The sequence below is a fragment of the Oryzias latipes genome, chromosome 21, assembly GCF_053564925.1.
Source record: "Oryzias latipes strain Hd-rR chromosome 21, Olatipes_Hd-rR_3.1".
NCBI lineage: Eukaryota > Metazoa > Chordata > Actinopteri > Beloniformes > Adrianichthyidae > Oryzias > Oryzias latipes.
In genome coordinates, this window is record NC_136257.1 from 28,132,122 (window position 1) to 28,144,140 (window position 12,019).

General features: G+C 45.5%; 1 protein-coding gene across 2 annotated transcripts in view; it reads left to right on the forward strand.

Moving 5' to 3' along the window:
- The window catches only part of gsk3ba (glycogen synthase kinase 3 beta, genome duplicate a), an 81,244-nt gene that overhangs the window by 26,691 nt on the left and 42,534 nt on the right, over positions 1 to 12,019 (forward strand). The window contains exons 4-8 of one of the 2 annotated variants that reach the window (XM_078939441.1): positions 3,458 to 3,568; positions 5,407 to 5,537; positions 5,787 to 5,893; positions 6,102 to 6,199; positions 6,286 to 6,381. In XM_078939441.1, coding sequence (XP_078795567.1) covers positions 3,458 to 3,568; positions 5,407 to 5,537; positions 5,787 to 5,893; positions 6,102 to 6,199; positions 6,286 to 6,381 — 543 coding nt within the window. Of the gene's footprint in view, positions 1 to 3,457; positions 3,569 to 5,406; positions 5,538 to 5,786; positions 5,894 to 6,101; positions 6,200 to 6,285; positions 6,394 to 12,019 lie in introns of both variants that reach the window. The other variant, XM_078939440.1, reaches the window with a different exon arrangement.

Consider the following 12,019-nt stretch of genomic DNA (forward strand, 5'->3'; position numbering starts at 1 on the left):
ACCAAATTAGAAGCTTTATTATTTAGCTGGAAGTGAACTAGGAGCCAGTCAGATCCATGGCTGGCTAACCCTCTGGGAACAAGCCGAGGAAGTGGCTTTGTAGTGAGACAGGAAGTGAGTCATCACTGTTGCTAGGCTAAATATAGCGTTGATAGCACTAGTGGGAGGTGGAATAGGCGCTCTAGCAGTCCCAAATGTTATCAATGGGATTTTTGCTGCTGAAGTACGGATGACTACACACACTGGGAAGGGAAAAAAAAAACACTTCGGCAGTGAAGATGACTATTGTGAAGAAGAGTGGATCTGTATCACCGTTTAAACGCTGTTAGTCTGATTGTTTGGACTCTCATTAGTGAACAGGAAATGACGGGCAGGATAAAGTCCAAACACATCATCGGGTCGGGAAGCTTCTTCAGGCCCGGTTCTTGGGCTTTACAGGCTCGAGTGGATCCCATGCAGAGACTCAAACTGGTGCTGCTGCAAACAGTGGAGCTTCTGGAAGCTCAGCGGCTGCCATTAAGAGTTTTATTGTGAAAGAAGAGCTTTAATACTAAAGGGAAAGGGATGTGAAAATGTGTGTTTTTAAAATGTGATTGTAGACTTTCTTGGGGGGCCAATAGGGATTCAGCTCTGAAGCTGCAGAAACATCCAGTGATTGTTTTTCTGGTACCAAATATAGACATGAATGATAATATACGAGAATCCATTCTCTATCACCTGCAAAGCTACTTGAGATCCAGTTAGTTTTTTGATTGTTTCTGTTTTAAATGTTTGTAGGTGTTTGTTGTCATGTGGCTGTTGGTCCCAGTTAGGCCACAATGGAGGAACTACTAGATTTCTGTTGGTCCAAAGAAAGATCCAGAAGAACCACCAACTGCTCAAAATAGTTGTCAGATCCCAGTGCAAACTCCAAGTCTAGGAACTATAATCTGTCCAATGCAACTTGCAGCAGATGTCATGAGGTGAAAGGGGTTTTGTTGGGTTGGGGTTAGTGCTTATGGTTTGTAACGTGTGGTGTTTGATGCTTGTGTGGACAAACTATTGTTCGTTTGTATTTTTCCATTACCAAAGCTCTCAGTTGTGTAAATTGTCTCTCCAACATACAACAAAGTCCCACTCGTATTCACTTCCTGTAATTATGATTATTATAAAGTTTTTAGCCAAAAGAAAAAACAAAACTATTATTTTCTTTGACATAGTTTCTGCAGAGCAGCAGTAGTTGTGTAGAATTTTGGGACTGTTGGCACAGAGCAACCCCGCCCCCCTCTCCTCTTCCTGTTCTGGATCGGAGCAGGGGCCATAGCATTTTTTTCTGTCACAAATAAAGCTCTTTTTTTAAGCAGCATTTTTTTAATCTGCTGTTGATTCACTGCAACTTGAATAAAAAAAACTCAGCAGTGCAATCTTGGGCTTAATTTTCTTTATAAATGTCTTCTATCATGAGAAAAATGTCACAAGAACTTGTTCCAAACACCATTTTCATCAAGTGGCGAATCCATTTAGCACATTTCTAAGTTGCTTTAACATGGAGTACATCTTTTTGTTAATCCAGATTGTGTTTTTGATTTGAGTGCAGGATTATTTGGGCAGGTTTTGTTTTTCCCAGATCTCGTCATAAGAAGAAACCCCCTCCAAACACACACTTTCCCGTCTGCAGTTTTTTAGTCTTTTATTAGTTCTCTTCATCTTCACTCATCAACAGTAGCTTATAAAACACCTCGTCTTTTATTTTTTAGTCTTTCTTAAAGGGTTTTCCAATGCGACCCCATTAAAAAAGCTCAGCCAATGGAAGAAGTTCTAGAACTGTAGAGACATTTGTCACTTTTAATTTCCGTTTTCGTGCCTTTTTCCCCCTCATTATTATATATTATATACTGTTTAATTATAAAAAAAAAAATTCCAAATAAAAATAATAAATACTCCAACATTTCTTATGCTTATGCTATGTGGGCAACATGTGTTCAAGCGACCGCTTACAATGAAAAGTCTTTGTAATTACGTTCAAAACTCTTGTTTTCACAATGCATGTTTTTGAGTCCGTTTTTGTACTCTGTGTACAAAACGCACAGCCATTAAAAACGCGTTGAAAGTTAAACCAGTCAAACTTCGACCAATCAGGGACTTGGATTTGGTAGCGATGTATGAGTGGCTCTCTTTTTAATTCACGAAAGTGTCAGCTGTTTGAAAATTGATCATGGAGGAGAAATGAATACTTGCGTTTTTTTTCCCGGCCGGAATTCTATGACATCAAGACTTTCATACATCGGAATAGAGCTGTGAAAGGAAAAACCTGGAGCCTGAATTGCCAGATTTGCACCGCTTTGACATTTCACATCAAGCCTCCTCTCCTATAGGTGGTGGACAAGCCCAAGTAAACAGTGAAAAAACAAAAGAAGAAGAAGAAGCCCTTCCCTACTTGTCCAGTGTGAACACCATGGGCTAAACTCACATTAAAGAATGCACGTTTAGCACGTTCTTGAGCGCACACGCATCCAGCATCCATCATTGTTGTGTTTTTTTCTTGTTCCTTATCGATAAATTTCCCGATTTTAGTGCTCTGCCTATTTGAGTTGACTGAAACAGTTTGGATGGAGGTGCCTTTGAGCAAAGTGGGGTTCGTCCCTAAGAAAGCTGTCAGCTTGGTCTCCTGTGTGGGATTGCACTGGTTGTGACCTTTGTGGATCCCTGAGCAGAAGGTTTGTGAGTGCAGAGAGGAGGAGGCCTCACACGTGACTGCATGAAACTTTACAAGCAGCTGTGTTCAAACAAAGCTTTGAGGTACAGCTTGGCACGCACATGTGGATTGTTTCAGTGTAAAAGCGTGAAAGTAGAGCTTTGCAGGAGAACAGCGCAACTAGCCGTCTGTCAAAAAAGCCAATCTTGATAAAAGATTAAACTTTTTTTTCCTATTTTAATGAAAATATTATAATTAAATTATAGAAACTCTTTTTTCTTTTTTAACATACTTTCTGTTTATTTTTGGTTGTCCCATTTGATTGTTTTGATGCCACGCTGTTACTTTATGACCCACTTTTGACCGCCGCTGCTCATACTTGTGGGAAAAAGGAAGTGGGAGCATGACGGGGTGGAGAGCTGTCCCACACAGCATCTTTTCAGCTCCAGCGTGGAACCCCGCCCTCCATCCCGGACCTTGTTCAACCAGAAAACGAGGAAATGATTTAATTGTCTGCGGCTACTGTCGGAGCGCGGGCTGCTATGACGCACGACTGTGAGCTTCCTGCTCCCCGAGGAGATACAATGGATTCCCAGTTAGAATGTAAAAAAGCAACAAAAAAAAAACGGGGGTGTGGGGAGGAGGGGTGAAAATGGCCTCTTTCATTAAAGCTGAGCAGAGAAACAATGGCATCATCAGTGACCGGTTTTTCTGATTACGCACCTTAAACTGTGAAAACCTGCGTCTGATTGGTGTTTTTTTCTTTTCTCTCTTCTGCCACAGAAAGACGAGGTGTACCTGAATCTGGTTCTGGACTATGTTCCAGAGACCGTCTACAGAGTGGCCAGACACTACAGCCGAGCCAAACAGACGCTGCCTATGGTTTACGTCAAGGTATACGCTTCTGTGTGTCGCTGTGTGTGTTTTTGCTGTAAGGAGTGATTCACTTCCTGTAATTAATCAAAGGAAATTCCACATGTGGGCTTCTGTCTCATAAAACTTTGGTTTTGACATTCCTGAGGTCAAACTGGTGCGAACACCTTTAAAGGTCATGTTTGGGAAAAAAAACATATTTGTATATAGAGGGAGAAATGGAATAGAAAAATCTTAAGTTGACTATCTCGGCTTTTTTTCAGAAAAAAAATATTTGTATTTGTTCTTTTGTTGAAAACCCTTTTATATGCCGAGTTTTTTTAAACTGTCAGTCCTGACTGACAAAATTCATCAGTAAGGTGGTGTCATTAGAGGCTCATCATTAGATGACTCACACTCTGATCATGTATCCCAAAATGCCACAGCAAACACGACACATGGCCGCGCGGCGGCATTTGTAATTGGGTGGCAGTCGTATTTTTACGTGCCACGCCGCGGCCGCAGAGGTCTTAAGACAAAGTTCAAACCTCACGGCAACCGGATGATTATTTTGGCATCGGTCAGTGGTCGCCCGCCCGGGCACCGCCAGAGGCTGCGCGGTGACAGTCCAGCGGCAGGCAGTTGGCAGGAAGGCAGCAGTGCGATAATGGACTGATTTCACCCTCCAGTCATGCCCCTGCCCCCTTACCCCCGTGCTGCCGTCCCACTGCCTCCACACAATTGTTAGAAATCGTACGGTAGAAGCGCGGCACTCGCTGGCCTGGGACGTTAATCTAGCGATCCCGGCCAAATGGGAAGTCGGCATTGACGCTCTTCATCCGATGAAGACTCCTGCTGTGGTTTACCGCTTGGACCTTCGTTTTCTTGGGTGCTGGGGCTTTTCTCTTGCTGGATCTGTTAGGGGGCTTATTGTCTAAAAATGTGTACATTTCTAAATTGACAAGACTATAATGCATGCTCACAATCGAAGTTGTAAATGACCAGTGGTGCAGTATGGCCCACTTTTTATACCTGGTGGCCAGCGGCACTTGACATGGGTGGCTGCCGTCTGGAGACATTTCCACATTGTCCAATCAGCGCTGCTGCTGGCCGGTGGTCCGGCCTGTGGCCGCCCGATTTCATAATGACGTCATCCCTGCCTGGCTGCCTGACTAACGCCTGACGGCAGCAGTCTACACTCATGATGACATTTTGAAGGTTTGCCGATGCCTTCCCATCGCGCGGTGGCAGTTGTGTTTGTGACGGTAGCACAAAGACCACTGGCTTAGTGCCACACTTCATAATTTTGATGACATTTTTAGTAAAGTTGACAAGTCTCAAATATAAGATAATTGCAATAGTCCAAATATATTTCTACAATCAAAACAGAATAGTGTTCAGGAATGAATGCACAAGCCTGCTTTAGCTGTTGAATGGGTGTATTTGTCTTGTGGGAGGGGCCGAGTCAACAGCACGTGCTGCTTGTTTAGAAGCAAAATAAATATGTTGTGCTTCTCATTAGATTCAGGAAACCAACAATGATCTAGAAAGATTGTATTAGTTGTCAACTACTTTGAAAGAGTTGCTAAAGGGTCCTAAAAAAGTCATATGAGCGTGACCAAAAAGGGGTTCGTAGGTTCTAGTTTAATGTGCTACGATTGTAGAATAATAGTAGTTAAGGAAACGCACCGTCCCGTTCTGGAGTTGGCACCTAGTTCTTCCTCTAGAAATGTTAAGGCCGGGCTTTTCTGCACGCGTCCGATGGCTCTGGTTCATGTTGATAGAATGACACGGCCAGGATTTATGCCAGGATGCGTGTCCTGCGGTGGACGCACATTTGCTGGTCCTGCAGCCGTAACCTCTCTTGTTCCCGTGTGCAGTTGTACATGTACCAGCTGTTCAGGAGCCTGGCCTACATCCATTCCTTTGGAATCTGCCACCGGGACATCAAACCCCAGAACCTCCTGCTGGATCCAGAGACGGCTGTGCTCAAGCTCTGCGACTTTGGCAGGTAAGGCCGACGAGGTGTTCGCGTTTTGATGGTGACGTTCTGTACTTTTTGCTCCACGTGATTCTGTTATCCCATCTACGTAGTGTCCCTCTGTACAAAAGCTTTTGAACTGTGAGCACTAGAAACTTTTACAGTTTTGTTTATTATTTTGACACATTTTCTTTTGTATTTTTATTCTATTTTCTTTTCCATTTCGTCCTTCTCAAACAAGATGATGATGATTACTTTGTGCTCGGATATTCCTTGCAGTGCTAAACAGTTGGTCCGTGGAGAGCCAAACGTGTCCTACATCTGTTCTCGCTACTACCGAGCCCCAGAGCTCATCTTTGGCGCCACCGACTACACCTCCAGCATAGGTAGGCTGACCCCACTGACCCGGTTAAGCTAACTGATGACTTCACACACGTGAAAGAAGCACACACCGCTATCAGAGGTTTGGCATGAGTCCTTCTTCATCCAAACGCCAACTGATAGTCAGACTATTTTGTGTTCTGAATGCGTTTTTTGTCCCTATCTAACTCGTCTTTCCATATTTTTGGGGGGGAAATCTCCCTTCTCCTGCAGATGTGTGGTCAGCTGGCTGTGTACTGGCGGAGCTGTTGCTAGGACAACCGATCTTCCCGGGCGACAGTGGAGTGGACCAGCTGGTTGAAATTATCAAAGTAAAATTCCCCCCTGATCGGTTGACCTTTTTATTTTTTCCATTCGACCCATAAAACTGTTGTTAACCGCGGATCTTCTGCTTCAGGTTCTGGGCACTCCGACCCGGGAACAGATCCGCGAGATGAACCCCAACTACACCGAGTTCAAGTTCCCGCAGATTAAGGCGCATCCTTGGACTAAGGTGAGTCAACAGGTACAAGAGCACGTTTAATTTCCTAACTTAAACCATTTCACTGTTTCTGTTGAGACAATCCATAATCATTTTGAGCTGCATGTGGAGTTTTCAGCTGTGACTCGTGAATCTTAACATGACCTTGGCAGAAGAGAATTTATCCGAACCCTGACTCTAAAACTAGGATGTGATATGAACTGTGACTCTAAAACTGGGACGCTATCCGAACCGTGACTCTAAAACTGGGACACACTCCGCACTGTGACTCTGAAACTGGGACACAATCCGAACCATGACTCTGAAACTGTGACACGATCCGACCTGTGACTCTAAAACTGTGACACAATCCGAACAGTGACTCTAAAACTGTGACACAATCCAAACCATGACTCTAAAACTGGGACGCGATCCGAACTGTGACTCTAAAACTGTGACACAATCCGAACAGTGACTCTAAAACTGTGACACAATCCGAACCGTGACTCTAAAACTGGGACGCTATCCGAACCGTGACTCTAAAACTGGGACACACTCTGCACTGTGACTCTGAAACTGGGACACAATCCGAACCATGACTCTGAAACTGTGACACAATCCGAACCGTGACTCTAAAACTGTGACACAATCCGAACAGTGACTCTAAAACTGTGACACAATCCGAACCGTGACTCTAAAACTGGGATGCTATCCGAACAGTGACTCTAAAACTGGGACGCTATCCGAACCGTGACTCTAAAACTGGGACACAATCCGAACCATGACTCTGAAACTGGGACACGATCCGAACTGTGACTCTAAAACTGTGACACGATCCAAACCATGACTCTAAAACTGGGACGCGATCCGAACTGTGACTCTAAAACTGGGACGCGATCTGAACCGTGACTCTGAAACTGTGACACGATCCGAACTGTGACTCTAAAACTGTGACACAATCCGAACCGTGACTCTAAAACTGGGACGCTATCCGAACCGTGACTCTAAAACTGGGACGCTATCCGAACCGTGACTCTAAAACTGGGACACACTCCGCACTGTGACTCTGAAACTGGGACACACTCCGCACTGTGACTCTGAAACTGTGACACGATCCGAACTGTGACTCTAAAACTGGGACACACTCCACACTGTGACTCTGAAATTGGGACACAATCCGAACCATGACTCTGAAACTGTGACACGATCCGAACTGTGACTCTAAAACTGTGACACAATCCAAACCATGACTCTAAAACTGAGACGCGATCCGAACTGTGACTCTAAAACTGGGACGCAATCCGAACCGTGACTCTAAAACTGGGACGCGATCCGAACTGTGACTCTAAAACTGGGACACACTCCGCACTGTGACTCTGAAACTGTGACACGATCCGAACCATGACTCTGAAACTGTGACACGATCCGAACTGTGACTCTAAAACTGTGACACAATCCGAACCCTGACTCTAAAACTGGGACACACTCCGCACTGTGACTCTGAAACTGGGACACACTCCGCACTGTGACTCTGAAACTGTGACACGATCCGAACTGTGACTCTAAAACTGTGACACAATCCAAACCGTTACTCTAAAACTGGGACGCTATCCGAACCGTGACTCTAAAACTGGGACACACTCCGCACTGTGACTCTGAAACTGGGACACAATCCGAACCATGACTCTGAAACTGTGACACGATCCGAACTGTGACTCTGAAACTGGGACAAAATCAGAACCATGACTCTGAAACTGTGACACGATCCAAACCATGACTCTAAAACTGGGACGCGATCCGAACAGTGACTCTAAAACTGGGACGCAATCCGAACCGTGACTCTAAAACTGGGACGCGATCTGAACCGTGACTCTGAAACTGTGACACGATCCGAACTGTGACTCTAAAACTATGACACAATCCGAACAGTGACTCTAAAACTGTGACACAATCCGAACCGTGACTCTAAAACTGGGACGCTATCCGAACCGTGACTCTAAAACTGGGACACACTCCACACTGTGACTCTGAAACTGGGACACAATCCGAACCATGACTCTGAAACTGGGACACGATCCGAACTGTGACTCTAAAACTGTGACACAATCCAAACCATGACTCTAAAACTGAGACGCGATCCGAACTGTGACTCTAAAACTGGGACGCAATCCGAACCGTGACTCTAAAACTGGGACGCGATCTGAACCGTGACTCTGAAACTGTGACACGATCCGAACTGTGACTCTAAAACTGTGACACAATCCAAACCATGACTCTGAAACTGGGACGCTATCCGAACCGTGACTCTAAAACTGGGACACACTCCGCACAGTGACTCTGAAACTGGGACACAATCCGAACCATGACTCTGAAACTGTGACACGATCCGAACTGTGACTCTAAAACTGTGACACAATCCGAACCGTGACTCTAAAACTGGGACGCTATCCAAACCGTGACTCTAAAACTGGGACGCTATCCGAACCGTGACTCTAAAACTGGGACACACTCCGCACTGTGACTCTGAAACTGGGACACACTCCGCACTGTGACTCTGAAACTGCGACACGATCCGAACTGTGACTCTAAAACTGTGACACAATCCAAACCATGACTCTAAAAGTGGGACGCGATCCGAACTGTGACTCTGAAACTGGGACGCGATCCGAACCGTGACTCTAAAACTGGGACACACTCCGCACTGTGACTCTGAAACTGGGACACAATCCGAACCGTGACTCTAAAACTGGGACACACTCCGCACTGTGACTCTAAAACTGTGACACAATCCGAACCGTGACTCTGAAAATGTGACACAATCCAAACCATGACTCTGAAACTGTGACACAATCCAAACCATGACTCTAAAAGTGGTACGCGATCCGAACTGTGACTCTGAAACGGGGACGCGATCCGAACCGTGACTCTAAAACTGGGACACACTCCGCACTGTGACTCTGAAACTGTGACACAATCCGAACAGTGACTTTAAAACTGTGACACAATCCGAACCGTGACTCTAAAACTGGGACGCTATCCGAACCGTGACTCTAAAACTGTGACAAAATCCGAACAGTGACTCTAAAACTGTGACACAATCCGAACCGTGACTCTGAAACTGTGACACAATCCAAACCATGACTCTGAAACTGTGACACAATCCGAACAGTGACTCTAAAACTGTGACACAATCCAAACCATGACTCTAAAAATGTGACACAATCCGAACAGTGACTCTAAAACTGTGACACAATCCGAACAGTGACTCTAAAACTGTGACACAATCCGAACCGTGACTCTAAAACTGGGACGCGATCCGAACCGTGACTCTAAAACTGGGACACACTCCGCACTGTGACTCTGAAACTGGGACACAATCCGAACAGTGACTCTAAAACTGACACAATCCGAACCGTGACTCTAAAACTGGGACACACTCCGCACTGTGACTCTGAAACTGTGACACAATCCGAACAGTGACTCTAAAACTGTGACACAATCCGAACCGTGACTCTGAAACTGGGACGCTATCCGAACCGTGACTCTAAAACTGTGACACAATCCGAACAGTGACTCTAAAACTGTGACACAATCCGAACCGTGACTCTGAAACTGTGACACAATCCAAACAGTGACTCTGAAACTGGGACACAATCCGAACAGTGACTCTAAAACTGTGACACAATCCGAACTGTGACTCTAAAACTGGGACGCTATCCGAACCGTGACTCTAAAACTGTGACACAATCCGAACAGTGACTCTAAAACTGTGACACAATCCGAACCGTGACTCTGAAACTGTGACACAATCCAAACAGTGACTCTGAAACTGTGACACAATCCGAACAGTGACTCTAAAACTGTGACACAATCCAAACCGTGACTCTGAAACTGTGACACAATCCAAACAGTGACTCTGAAACTGTGACACAATCCGAACAGTGACTCTAAAACTGTGACACAATCCAAACCATGACTCTAAAAATGTGACACAATCCGAACAGTGACTCTAAAACTGTGACACAATCCGAACAGTGACTCTAAAACTGTGACACAATCCGAACCGTGACTCTAAAACTGGGACGCTATCCGAACCGTGACTCTAAAACTGTGACACGATCCGAACTGTGACTCTAAAACTGTGACACAATCCTAACTGTGACTCTGAAACTGGGACGCGATCCTAACTGTGACTCTAAAACTGTGACACAATCCGAACAGTGACTCTAAAACTGTGACACAATCCGAACCGTGACTCTAAAACTGGGACGCTATCCGAACCGTGACTCTAAAACTGTGACACGATCCGAACTGTGACTCTAAAACTGTGACACAATCCGAACCATGACTCTGAAACTGGGACGCTATCCGAACTGTGACTCTAAAACTGTGACACGATCCAAACCATGACTCTAAAACTGGGACGCGATCCGAACTGTGACTCTAAAACTGGGACGCGATCTGAACCGTGACTCTGAAACTGTGACACGATCCGAACTGTGACTCTAAAACTGTGACACAATCCGAACAGTGACTCTAAAACTGGGACGCTATCCGAACCGTGACTCTAAAACTGGGACACACTCCGCACTGTGACTCTGAAACTGGGACACAATCCGAACCATGACTCTGAAACTGTGACACGATCCGAACTGTGACTCTGAAACTGGGACACAATCCGAACCATGACTCTGAAACTGTGACACGATCCAAACCATGACTCTAAAACTGGGACGCGATCCGAACTGTGACTCTAAAACTGGGACGCAATCCGCACCGTGACTCTGAAACTGGGACGCGATCTGAACCGTGACTCTGAAACTGTGACACGATCCGAACTGTGACTCTAAAACTATGACACAATCCGAACAGTGACTCTAAAACTGTGACACAATCCGAACCGTGACTCTAAAACTGGGACGCTATCCGAACCGTGACTCTAAAACTGGGACACACTCCGCACTGTGACTCTGAAACTGGGACACAATCCGAACCATGACTCTGAAACTGGGACACGATCCGAACTGTGACTCTAAAACTGTGACACAATCCAAACCATGACTCTAAAACTGGGACGCGATCCGAACTGTGACTCTAAAACTGGGACGCAATCCGAACCGTGACTCTAAAACTGGGACGCGATCTGAACCGTGACTCTGAAACTGTGACACGATCCGAACTGTGACTCTAAAACTGTGACACAATCCAAACCATGACTCTGAAACTGGGACGCTATCCGAACCGTGACTCTAAAACTGGGACACACTCCGCACAGTGACTCTGAAACTGGGACACAATCCGAACCATGACTCTGAAACTGTGACACGATCCGAACTGTGACTCTAAAACTGTGACACAATCCGAACCGTGACTCTAAAACTGGGACGCTATCCGAACCGTGACTCTAAAACTGGGACGCTATCCGAACCGTGACTCTAAAACTGGGACACACTCCGCACTGTGACTCTGAAACTGGGACACACTCCGCACTGTGACTCTGAAACTGTGACACGATCCGAACTGTGACTCTAAAACTGTGACACAATCCAAACCGTGACTCTAAAACTGGGACGCTATCCGAACCGTGACTCTAAAACTGGGACACACTCCGCACTGTGACTCTGAAACTGGGACACAATCCAAACCATGACTCTAAAACTGGGACGCGATC